At 43.0% G+C, this 13,764-nt stretch overlaps 1 protein-coding gene across 1 annotated transcript in view; it reads left to right on the top strand.

The window, feature by feature from the left end:
- The window catches only part of NPHP1 (nephrocystin 1), a 134,165-nt gene that overhangs the window by 90,930 nt on the left and 29,471 nt on the right, over nt 1-13,764 (top strand). The window contains exons 10-13 of the mRNA XM_030194632.1: nt 851-945; nt 5,670-5,798; nt 9,285-9,359; nt 13,272-13,382. Of these exons, the coding sequence (XP_030050492.1) occupies nt 851-945; nt 5,670-5,798; nt 9,285-9,359; nt 13,272-13,382 (410 nt within the window). The remainder of the gene's footprint in view (nt 1-850; nt 946-5,669; nt 5,799-9,284; nt 9,360-13,271; nt 13,383-13,764) is intronic.

Genomic DNA, 13,764 nt, shown 5'->3' with positions numbered 1-13,764 from the left:
ATTCTCATACAAAGAGAGCTATATCCATATATGATTTCTATTAAATAATAAGCATACTATTATTCCTGTTTTTATAATTTTATATGTTTACACTTTTATACTTGTATATACTTATAATTGTATGTGGTGATATAATTTTTTTTATATTTCTTGACGTTTCTTGGTGTTATTTGTTCATCGTTTGTATATACCCTTTTTGTCTTAGACTCCTGAAGCAGGCACTTGGCTGAAACATGGTGCCATGTTGAGTCAATAAAATAAAGATTATTTCCTTCTGTGACCAGCCTGACTATATCATTGTTCTTCATTGTGCGTGGAAGCATCCTGTTGCCTACATACTCCTTTTGACTTTTCCTCATGATCGTAATGTTCTCGTTTTCTCCACCTTGCTGGGTGTTTTCCCTGGGACTCTGCGAACACTGCCATAAAATTGTTGATAAAGATATGCACATTGTAAAACCATGAACAATCTTTAGTTTAACCCAGTGGTTCCCAAACCTGGTCCTGGAGGCACCCCAGCCAGTCAGGTTTTCAGGATATCTACAATGAATATTCAGAATATCTACATTGAATATTCATGAGAGATATTTGCATGCAGTGGAGGTAGTGCATGCAGATCTCTCTCATAGGTACTCATAGTGGATATCCTAAATACCTGACTGGCTGGGGTGCCTTCAGGACCAGGTTTGGGAACCACTGGTTTAACCCATATTGGGGAGGAGGGGGTTGGAAGTTAAATAGTCCTTTTACCTGGGTGAATAGCTGTTCACATGGGCAAATGGATTTCAAAAATTGCTGTCTTAAAGTATAAAGAGAGACAAGTTTTATATGTGTATGTATTTATTTACAGGAAAGCAATATCATACAAGTTACTTTTTGAAACCTGAACTCACGCCTTCACAACTGACTTTCAAAGATCTGGTATGGGACCCTGAAAAAATCAGTGTAAGTACTGAAGTTGAGGTTCTTGGAATTCATTTTGAAATTTAATATCTTGGTGAAGGAATCCAGACTACTGAAATCACATACATAGTTGCCTCAGCTCATTGCTTTTCTGAGATATTCCCCAGTATGGTGCTTATTTTGGAAATATTTTAAATGCCTTCTGTTTTATTCAGTATGGAGCTGCTGCTGCTGCTGTGGAAGCAAGTTGAAATGTGCATGTTTTAAGCAGGAATGTAGCCAGGCCAGGATTTTTAGGGATGCGCAGGGGTGGACTGGGGGGCCAAGCGTCTCCTCTCAGTTCTCCCCCACCCCCCTAGCTGAATCATACCTTTGCTGGCGGGGATACTTAAGGTGCTCCAGCTTCCATGGCCAGCACTTCCATGCATGCTCAGTTCAATGTGTGAACTGAGCATGCACAGAAGTGCCACCCTGCTGACTTCCTGCTGGCAGAGAATCTCTTCGGTTCTGGCAGCATGGATGGGGGCTAGGCAGTAAATCTCTTTGGCTAGTGGGACTTAAGCATCCCTGCCAGCCAGGCATTTGGTTCCACAACTTTGGAGGGGGCCTAAGCTCGAGGTGGTGGTGGGGGGCATGCCCAGGCCTCCCCATAGCTACATGTCTGGTTCTTAGCATTGTGCAAAGCTGTGTTTCATTGAGTAGATGGAAGGGGTGTGTGAGAATGGAACTACTTGGATTGTTGGCTGTGTGGGATGTGGGCAACATTTAATTAATTAATCGCTGCCAAGATCCAGACATACCAGCTTTTTACGAGCATCCACTTGACGAACTCGGTGCGGCAACTGTCCAGCTTGGTTGATACACTCCCTCCGGAGCAGGCCGAGCCTTTTCGCCATGTGGTCAGGCAGCAGAAGGCGTGTCGAAAATTCCTGGTTAGGGGTACATACGACACTTTTGATGTAGCATCCAGGAGCGCTGCTCAAGGTATAGTGATATGCAGATTCTCATGGTTGTGTGTCTCTGACCTGGATCATTTGGTCCAGCAGCGGATGGCGGATGTTCCTTGCCGGGGGGATAACCTTTTTGGTGAGAAAGTAGAGGATGTAGTTGACCAGATCAAGAAGCATAATGATGCTATGGATTCTCTCTCCCGCCAGGCGTCTTCTGCTACTACCTCCTCATCTAGGAGGTTTTTTTTGGGGGAAAAGGAGTGCTTCTTATTGCTATCCTAGCTGTAGGTACACTCCTGCTTCTTGACAGTCTGCACAGGCTCAGCCCCAGCACGCTCATTCTCGTCAACAGCGTGCGCCTAAGGCCCCTGGTGCTCCCCAGCAAAAGCAAGGGACGGGCTTTTGACTGGCTCCAGTTCAGCATAGCCGCAATAAAAGTGTCCATACCGGACGACTTGCCGGTAGGGGGGAGGTTGATGTTTTTTCATCAAAGGTGGCCTCTCATAACCTCCGACCGGTGGGTTCTTCAAATAGTCCGGTTAGGATACACCCTCAATCTGGAATCCAAACCTCCAAATTGCCCACCGGGAGCTCATTCTTATAGCTCCCAGCACAAGCAGGTACTTGCAGAGGAACTCTCCGCCCTTCTAAAGGTCAGTGCGGTCAAACCTGTTCCACCAGGGGAAGAAGGGCTGAGATTCTATTCCAGGTACTTCCTTGTGCAAAAGAAAACAGGGGGGATGCGTCCCATCCTAGACCTAAGGGCCCTGAACAAATTTCTAGTCCAAGAAAAGTTCAGGATGGTTTCCCTGGGCACCCTTATTCCCATGATTCAAGAGAACGATTGGCTATGCTCTCTGGACTTAAAGGATGCTTACACACACAGGAAGTATCTTCGATTTTGGCTGGGAACACAGCACTTTTCAGTACTGTGTACTGCCCTTTGGTCTGGCGTTTTCACCCAGAGTGTTCACAAAGTGCCTCTCTACAAGTGTCACTGTCCTTCCTATTTAATAACACCTACACCTGTTTCCTCACCTGCATACCCTTACCCATTTCTTGGATACAGATTCAAGAAACGTTTTTGACATGACTGGCACATATACACTATCCAATCCAACACAGCTCTTTCCTACTCAGATCACCCACATCTCCCACAAATAAGACAGTGCTGTTGCAGGCTGCTCAGCCAGTGAAAGGATTCTGACTGCTGACTGATGCTGTAGCAGCTGTGCACCTGGATCTAATGCAAAACACACACACACACTCTACCAACTTACGTATACCTCATCCATCACCGCTCACCTAAACACATTTTTGTCCCCTTACCTCACCCAAAGCCCACACAATGATCCCTGCACATAAACTTGAACATTCATCCCCCCTTTGCACATATTCCCACACAATGCAGCCCATAAGTACATAAGTATTGCCATACTGGGACAGACCAAAGGTCCATCAAGCCCAGCATCCTGTTTCCAACAGTGGCCAATCCAGGTCACAAAATACCTATCAAGATCCCCAAAACGTACAAAACATTTTATGCTGCTTATCCCAGAAATAAGCAGTGGATTTTCCCCATTTTAATAATGGTCTATGGACTTTTCCTTTAGGAAGCCGTCCAAACCTTTTTTAAACCCTGCAAAGCTATCTGCCTTTACAACATTCTCTGGTAACGAATTCCAGAGTTTAATTACATGTTGAGTGAAGGAATATTTTCTCCAATTCGTTTTAAATGTACTACTTTGTAGCTTCATGGAATGCCCCCTAGTCCTAGTATTTTTGGAAAGAGTAAACAAGCGCTTTACGTCTACCTTTTCCACTCCACTTATTATCTATCATATATCCCCTCAGCCATCTTTTCTCCAAGCTGAAGAGCCCTAGCCGCTTTAGCCTTTCCTCATAGGGAAGTCGTCCCATCCCCTTTATCATTTTTGTCGTCCTTCTCTGCACCTTTTCTAATTCCACTATATCTTTTTTGAGATGCGGTGACCAGAATTGAACACAATATTCGAGGTGTGGTCTCACCATGGAGCGATACAAAGACATCAGAGAAAATGCAACATAAACACTCCCCTTCCATCCTTTGAATCCTCATCATTCCACCTGTTTAAAACTCCTAGGTTAACTGCACACTTGTGTAGCCACTGTGTTTGCTGTTTTAAATTGTTTAGCTAGTGGTGTCAAAAACCTTTGCTATGGGCATTGTTCATAGACTCACGATTTTGGGCCTCAGTTTGGCTTCAGACTCAACCAGAGAAGCAGCCTAACTCACTAGCCTGGAAGGTAGGATGCTTGAGTCTGGCTGGGAGAATACTTGAATCATAAAGGGGTGGTGGTGGGGGGATGCAGGGGTATGGCTGGGCTGTCCCATTCTTTATATCTCTACTGGATATCCCTAGATACCTATTGGCCTTCCAATTCAGTTAAGGTCCCAGATGTGGCTCTTGGGCCAATAAAATTATCTTAGCCCAGATGGAGAACCAAATGTCTACGTATTATATCAACAAGGAATGAGAAACAGAGTTCTACCTCCCATGTTTGGATTATCTGTGTATGGATCTCTCATGGGATGACCTCAGATCTTGTAACTGGCAGGGAAGAACAATGTCCTGATAGACAAACTGAGCTGACTGCTTTAACCACACAAGTAGTCTGTGGTTCAGGAAGAGTGAAAATCCCCTTTCACAAGTGGGGAACACAGAGATGAATCTGTTCACATCTCTTCAGAACAGAAATCTCTCAACATTGCAGGACAGAGACAGGTTGAAGACTAGACTCAGATTATTGAGGGGGGGGGGGGTTCTGTATGCCTATCATTTCATACCGCTTATAGCTAAGACCCTCCTAAAAGTCAAGCAGGACCAGGATACCATCATCCTTGTAGTCCCCTATTGGTCAACATAAGGAGACTTATCAGATTGGATAATTTTCTGACCCTGCTCATATAGGATCAGGGAACAATGTTGCATCCAGATGTCAGGTTTCTTGCCCCAAACTGTGATTTGCCCTAGAGCATATCCTTTGGCTTCTAGGAAAGCCTCAACAAGGCAGTCTTATGGTTGTAACTGGAAAATGTTTGCTATCTCGTGTGCTGGAAAAGCCCTAAACCTCCTTTCTTATACCACACAGGTTATCAATAGAAATCAAACAAAATAAAATATGGAAAAGAAAATAAGATGATACCTTTTTTATTGGACATAACTTAATACATTTCTTGATTAGCTTTTGAAGGTTGCCCTTCTTTGACACGGCTACCACACTCCTCTCCTTATACCACACAAAAACTGTTTAAATACCTTATACATCTTATGTGGGGCTTTATTCTCTTGAAGCCTCCTACCAGCCCACTGTGTCTGGGATCTCTACATTGTTCTAACCAAGCTGATGAAAGCTCGTTTTGAGCCATTAGACTTTTATTGCCTGAAGTACCTGAGCTGGAAAGTCATATTTTTGGTGGTGGATACTTCACATGCAATGAGCTTCAGTGACTGATCCACCATTAGAATGTTTAGATACTGTTCCATACACATACACACTGATAAGAACTTTATGAGTTATGCACTAGGTAGCTTTTTTGGCACATTCTTTGAGAAACATGCAAGTCACTGCATTTGACCATAAATTAGTGCCTCACTGTTATGACAAACATTGTCTTCTATTGGTAGATGAGTAACAAATATGTTGAATTGTTTGATGGAGATTAGTAATCATGAAAAAGAAATGACTATTACAAAATTCAAATATCTGTGAAGGTAATTAATCTTGAAATGGAAGAATTATGTAGCTTACTGATAATGTAATTTTGTCTCTCAGATTCAAGCAAGACCGACTCATTTTTCACTCATCTTGACTCTGTGGAGCTGTAAAATGATTCCTTTGCCAGGCACAAGCATACAGGTGCTCAGCAGACATATCCGCCTTTGCCTGTTTGATGGTAACAAGGTAATTTATTGCATTTGGACATGCCTGGAACGTTATATAGTGTTAAGGATTCTGACAGATGGGTCACGTGACTTCATCTTTTTGTTTGCATTATTTTATGCTATCTGTATTTTTCTGTGAGTTGATTTATGGTTTATGGCAATGGTTCCCAAACTTGATCCTGGAGGCATCCCAGCCAGTCAGGTTTTCAGGATAGCCACAATAAATATTCATTAGAGAAATCTGCATGCTAAACTACCTAGGCATCACTATCGCAGCACAGTTAGATAACCTCTATGAGCAACACTACTCCCCCACTGCTGGAAAAGATCCACAAAGACCTAGATAGGTGGAACTTCCTGGTGAACTCACTACTCACAAGAGCTAATGTCATCAAAATGAACTTCCTCCCCAGATTTATGTTCTTCTTCCAGATGCTACCCTGTCAGATTCCTATGACCTTGTTTACACAGTTAGACACCAGGATAGCCAACTTCCTGTGGAAAAACAAAAAAACACAGAGTGTCCTTAAGACAACTTAAATGACCAAAAAATAAGGGGGGACTAGGAGTCATAGAGCCGGCTCTGTGGGTGCTTGAGCACCCCCATTATTGAGAAAATTCCTTGTATGTGTCCGTGGAGGGGTTATTTCCATTGGACTTAGCACTCACAATAATTTTGAAAAGTTGGCTCCTATGTGCCAAACCTCCAAAAGTACCATCAGGCTGCCTTGCTCAGAACGGCACTACACTGTTACACAGAGCAAGAGGACCAGCACTGGAAGGGATTAGAAGGCAAAGACCTGACAACAGATCCCCCAGCCACATTACTATTTTACCTGAAGGAAAACCACTCACTAATAGGGCCTACCTTAAAAACATAGCACAAAGTGACTCAATGGGCTGCAATAGTAGCCGAACACTCACCCATGAAGAAAATACTGAACGACCCAAGCTTCGGCTCCCAGAAGCAAAAAAAAAACAGGTTTCAATGGATGATACAAATGTAACAAATAAATAAAAAAGATAACAAAGACTATGACACGTAAGGGACTACATTTAAAATGGGAGAATTATAAATAGAACAGAGACAGAAACCAAATGCAGACACCCCCCAACCATCTTCCCAATTTTACAAATATTACACAACCTCCACGCAGAAAAACAATACTACCAGAAAAAATTAATCACAATAGAGGAATACTTCCATAGCTGGAGGAGATGGAGAGGGCCCTTGGCCCAATTATACGTCTTCTTGACAGAATTGCAGATAAATAATGATACACAAGAAATCGGCTACGTACAAAAATGGATATCATAGTTGGGAATAAATGCAGACCCCCAAACACGGCAAGAAATATGGCGTGACCGAGGAAAGGCCTCACACTGTCTAACACAGCTAGACATACAATATGAGGTGGTATACAAATCTTACATCACGCCAGTAACCCTACATGCTAACAACAACAACATACCTGACATATGCTGGAGGGGGTGTGGCCAACAAGGAACATTCAACCACATCTGGTGGGACTGGCCAGCTATACAAACCTTCTGGACAAGCATACACCGATGGACTCAAACCCTAACAGGCAACAATCTGAACTAAAGAATAAAAACCATGCTGTTGGGATACCTAGGAGAAATGCAGAACAAGTGCCTCCAAAAGAAGGACTTAGCCTCACAACTACTATTAGCAGCACATCTGGTCATTGCCAGAGGATGGAAACAACCAACTCTGCCTTCACTGCTACAATGGTATAACAAAATGTTATGGATCAGAAACATAGAAGAAGCAGCAGCTAGATGGCACGACAAGACCCACAGATTTTAAAAAAAAAAAAAAAAAACATGGTCCCTACTAAAGGGATGGCAAGGTCCTAAATAAATTGCACAAACCAGACTGGCCAGAGCAGTCAGTGCTGAGGCCAAACCCCCTCCAGACAAAAATGAAAGGCCCAGCTAAAGACCACGATAATCAAACTATAGGGCAGATACGACACAGGGAGGGGAGACTGAATAGATACAGAACTGCGCAATAGACTAGCCAAATCATGTTAGATAGCGGAAATATAAGTGTAACAATGTTAAGGGAAGGATTTGAATAAGGAATTCAATAAAAATAAGGAGGGGTGGGGGGGGGGGGGGGGGGGGGGGGGAAAGAAATTTGCATGCACTGCCTCCACTGCATGCAGATCACTCTCATGAATATTCATTGTGGATATCCTGAAAACCTGACTGGCAGGGGCGCCCCCAGGACCAGGTATGGAAACCACCGATTTATAGTTTATTTAGCTTGATATACCGCACTACTTGACAAGCAAACAATGCAGTGTACATAAAGCAATATCGAATTAAAAGGAAAAGAGCATTATAAAATAATAGGACAGAACTAAGAAAAAGGAGACTCAACGTTATAGAGACATATCATTTGCCCTTTCACTGTTCAGTTAGCCGATTAGGGACTCTGTGTTTTCAAATAAGTAAGTTTTAAATCCTGACCAACATTTTAGGAAAGATGGTGCTGTAAGCAGTATTACTGGAAGCGAATTCCATAAGAAAGATGCAGCACAGAAAAAGGCACCTTAGCAGGTTGATACTAAATGTGCTTGACGAGGAGACGACCATCATGTAATGATCTTAGAGTCCTTAGAGGTACATGTAAAGCAATATGAGAGGAGAGCAGGTTGATCAATATATGGTGGTCTGTGAGTTAGTGTCAGTAGTTTGTATTGTATACACAGGTGACTAGGAAGCCAATGATGTCTGAATAAGGAAGTGACAGTTGCGATATTCAGCCGAACAGAAAAGCCTTATTGCCATGTTTTGAACTGTTTCAAGTCGTTTGATAAGATAAGCGGGTAAAACAGCATAGGCTGTCTTCAAGTCTAGGCTTAAAGCCCACCTCTTTGCTACTGCTTTCTTGCATGACTCTCTTACTCAACACCCTCACTTATCACCCCTACCACTGCAATTTCCCCACCCCTAGCTGTCTGTTCAATTTAGATTGTAAGCTCTGTTGAGCAGGGACTGTCTTTTTATGTTAATTTGTACAGCGCTGCGTAAGTCTAGTAGCGCTATAGAAATGTTTAATAGTAGTAGTAGTAGACTATATTACAGTAGTCTAGACGAGAAGCAATTAAAGCATAAAGCAAAGATTTCTGTGAAGACACAATAATGTAAGAATGAATTACCAGTGTTGCCACCCAATCTCCACTAAGCTTCTGTTGATCCATTCCTTCTAAACAGGATTTCTTTGTGTTTATCCCATGCATTTCTGAATTCTGTTACCATTTTCATCTCCACCACCCTCTCCCTGAAAAAATAATTCCTGTGTCTGCCCCCCTTCAACCTCAGTTCACGTCCTCTCAGTTCACGTCCTCTAGTTCTACAGTCTTCCTTTCTCCGGAAAGGTTTGTTTGCGGATTAACACCTTTCAAATATTTGAACGCCTGTAAAAAGAAAATCAGTTTATTAAAACACTACTTTCATGTATATTTCCTTTCAGGTGTTAAGTAACATTCATACAGTTCGAGCTACATGGCAGCCCAAAAATTCCAAAACATGGACTTTTTCACCACGGGTATGTACACGAAACAGACAATACATTTGTGCTTTGTGAGCATCTATCTTGGTGGCTTTTTTGTTATTGTGCAACTTGAGCACGGGTTGAAGCAGAGGGAAAACATAACCATACATTTAAATATATGCACATATTTTATTGGACACCGTAGGTGAACCTTCAGCCTTGGATCACCCTCATTTGACTGCCAGGCTTCCAGGTCCCCTTCCCTGAAATTATGATAACTAAACTCAAATATTCCACCAACACAAGTTTTGTTATATTTCACTAGGTCCAAATATCTATCTCGGAACTCTTATTCAAAAAGAGGAAGAAAAAGTCATCAGAACCTAAGCAGACTGCCTTATTTATTGGGATTTATATTGAAGACTGCCTTATGTGAAGACAAACTTTCAGCTGAGCAAGCTTCCTCATTAGTCTTAAAAAATCTCCTTTAATTGCATTATATTTTCATTTTTATAAAAATTGATACATAATACTGCTTATGGTGATACTTATGACTTTAAAGCAACAAAGTAAGAACACTTATCTGGAAAGTGAAAAATCTTGCTGGTTTGCTCAACAGAACGCCTCTGTTTCACTTAAAGCTTCCTCAGAAGGGTAACCATTTCTCGTGCAAAAAGCGTGTCCTTATAGCAGTTTTTTTTTTTTTAATCGCAAACATAAAGCAGTCTTCTATATAAGGCAGTCTGCTGAGCTTCTGAAATCTTTTTCCTCCTCTTTTTGAATAAGAGTTTTAAGATAATTATTTGGATCTAGTGAAATATAATAAGACTTGTGTTGGTGGAATATTGAAGTATCTTTTAAAGCAAGTCTATAGCCTATATATATTGATAATTAAACTCAGCAATCATGATGAGCCCCAGAGTTCCCCTCCCAGAACAATCATATAAAAACACATAATTGGATAGCATGCTTTCATATATTAAACTTTGTTTCATACGTGTGGATATTTGAAAACTGCCTATGTTCTCTGTTGGTGAAAGTACATGCTGATAGTATTTTTGAGTGAATATGAGTGTCAGAACTTGATATTCTTGACTTCAGTTGTTTTTTGTCACCTCTAGAATGCTACTGCTCTTGGTGACTGCCGGGCAATATTATAAGGACCTCTTTGAGCATGTTAAATGCTGTTTTATGTTTTCAAGTCACTTGGAGGGGCATAATCGAACGGGGCGCCCAAGTTTTCATGAGGGCGTCCTCGCAGGATGGCCCTGCGAAGGGGCGGGGAAACCCGTATTATCGAAACAAGAAGGGCATCCATCTTTTGTTTCGATAATATGGTCGGGGACGCCCAAATCTCAACATTTAGGTCGACCTTAGAGATGGTTGACCTAAATGTTGAGATGGTCGACCTTAGAGATGGTCGTCCCCGGTTTTCGGCCATAATGGAAACCGAGGTCGCCCATCTCAAAAACGACCAAATCCAAGCCCTTTGGTCGTGGGAAGAGCCAGAATTTGTAGTGCACTGGTCCCCCTGACATTCCAGGACACCAACCGGGCACCCTTGGGGGCACTGCAGTCGACTTCACAAATTGCTCCCAGGTGCATAGCTCCCTTACCTTGGGTGCTGAGCCCCCCAAACCCCCCCCCCCCCCAATACCCACTCTCCACAACTGTACACCACTACCATAGCCCTAAGGGGTGAAGGGGGGCATCTACATGTGGGTACAGTGGGTTTTGGGTGGGTTTTGGAGGGCTCACATTTGCCACCACAAGTTTAACAGGTGGGGGGGGGGATGGGCCTGGGTCCACCTGGCTGAAGTGCGCTACACCCACTAAAACTGCTCCAGTGACCTGCATACTGCTGTGATGGAGCTGGGTATGACATTTGAGACTGGCAAAATAATTTTTTTAAGTTTTTTTTTTTTTTAGGGTGGGAAGGGGTTGGTGACCACTGGGGGAGTAAGGGGAGGTCATCCCCGATTCCCTCCAGTGGTCATCTGGTCAGTTCGGGCACCTCTTTGAGGCTTGGTCGCAAGACAAAAATTGACCAGGTAAAGTCGGCCAAGTGCTCATCAGGGACACCCTTCTTTTTTCTATTATTGGCCGAGGACGCCCATCTCTTAAGCATGCCCCAGTTTCGCCTTCGCTACGCTGCCGACACGCCCCCATGAACTTTCGTCGTCCCCGTGACGGGAAGCAGTTGAGGACGCCCAAAATCGGCTTTCAATTATGCCGATTTGGGTGTCCCTGAGAGAAGGACGCCCATCTCCCGATTTGTGTCGGAAGATGGGCGCCCTTCTCTTTCGAAAATAAGCCTGTGAAATGCACATGTTTGTGGCTGTTTCAGGAATATGCATTTAGTTTGCCTTTTTTAGTTCATAAAATTATATGGACTGAAGAATACACACTAGATTGACTTTGGTGCTCATTTTCAAAACACATAGACTTACAAAGTTACATATATACAGAACAGAATCAGCGCACTTCACTATCTTTCTCCTTCCACCCCTTGGGTCTTTCTTCCCTCCGCTGCAATTCTACAAACTTTGCTGTTGCCACAGATATTAGAATAGGCTTTCCTCTGGCCAGTCTCAGGGTCCTTCCTTCTGATGGAATTTTCTTTTTTCGGTGTGGTAGGGGTGCGTCAGAGAGAAAGCCTCCGGATATCCAGAGGAAGACCTGCTCTAATAGCTATTGGCAACCGCAAAGTTTATAGAATTGCAGCGGACAGGAGAGAGAGGCCTGAGGGGTGAGAAGGAAGGAAGGTAGGAAAAGATATTGACCTGCAGGAGGGAACAGAGGGACAGACTGAGCATAAAGGGAAGGCAAGAGGGGGAACAGGCTGAGCATAAAGGGAAGGGAAGAGGGGGAACAGGCTGAGCATAAAGGGAAGGGAAGAGGGGGAGGCAGGCTACATATGAAGGGAAGGAAAGAAGGAGAAGCAGGCTACACATGAAGGGAGGAGAAGAGGGGAGACAGGTTGCACAGGAAGGGAAGAGAGAGGGAAAAGAAGATAGATTTGAGAAGGAGGCAGAGAAATTGAAGAAAGCTGAACGTGAAAGCTTAGTGCCAAACAGACATAGGGCAGGAAGTGGGAAAAGAAATTGCATTTGGAAAGGAGGCCCTGGAGAGTTAAGAGGGCAGACAGAGGAAAGCAGAACCAAAGATTGGAAACAAGATAACTGGAATATAAAATCACCAGACTACAAAGGTAGGAAAAATGATTTTATTTTCAGTTTAGTGATTGAATTATGTCAGTGCTGAGAATTTACATCTGTCGGCTTTATTTTGCACAGAGCAGGAGGACATGCATTTCTTTCTAGTGGAGGAATGACCTAATGGTTAGTACAGCGGGCTTTGATCCTGGCAACCTGGGTTCAATTCTCACTGCAGCTCCTTCTGACCTTGGGCAAGTCACTTAACCCTCCATTACCCCAGGTACAAAAAGATTGTGAGCCCTCTAGGGACAGAGAAAGTACCTGCATATAATGTGTACAGCGCTGCATACGTCTAGTAGCACTATAGAGATGATTAGTAGTTACCTGAGTGAATGACTTTTAGAAATTGCTCTCACTATTTGTGTGGCAGTGATAAATACACATACTCACATGCAACAAAGTTTAATAATTAAAAGTGTGCTGTCCTGGGGGACAAATTAGGGGGGGGGGGGGCTGAAAGTTAATTGTGGGGACATAAGCTGAAGGTTTGTCTAGGGCACTCAATACTCTTCCATTGGCCCTGCATGGGCCAAGTCATCTCAGTACCAGTTGAAATGATACATTCTTTTAGGGTGCAGGCAGTTGGAATTTTGTTGGAATTTTGAGATGGTCTTGATGGCAGTGATTGGACACTTTTATATTTTGTATTTCTTGGAATGAACTTGCAATGAAAGCGAGTTGCATAAAAACAGTCACATAACATGATTTTCTTATCTCTTCTTTTTAACCCCCTTCCCCTCCTCTGAAGGTTGCAGGACTTCTGCCCAGCGTACTTGATGGTGATTGCTTTGTCAGGTCTGGTTTACCATCTCCAGAAATTGGGATATTGTTTGAACTTGGAGTTACTTATATTCGCAATGTACGTGTTAACAATTGTCTTATTTTTACAAATGTATTAAGTGATTTAAAGATTAGGTTTGCATTACATCTTTGAATTGTATTAATTTAAAATATACTGCACTCTGGCAAGCCTTGTGTCATAGTGTTAGTGAACACTTTTTACCACATGGAGCATACAGGTTCTACTTCTGGCTTAAGTCTTTCACCTCTGAGATTGGCAAGGGCTGTTGATGCTACAAAGACAGCATTCACAGGCCCTGGGGGAAAAGGAATTAGTAATCCTGCAGTGGTGACTCCTTGGGTCGTCGTCGATAATACACTGAAACCTTCTGCTCAGTGTGCTGCTGCGGCTCGGAAAGCGAATAGAATGTTGGGTACTATTAGGAAAGGTATGGAAAACA

Source organism: Microcaecilia unicolor, chromosome 3, assembly GCF_901765095.1.
Source record: "Microcaecilia unicolor chromosome 3, aMicUni1.1, whole genome shotgun sequence".
NCBI lineage: Eukaryota > Metazoa > Chordata > Amphibia > Gymnophiona > Siphonopidae > Microcaecilia > Microcaecilia unicolor.
This window is presented reverse-complemented; position numbering and strand designations above follow the sequence as displayed.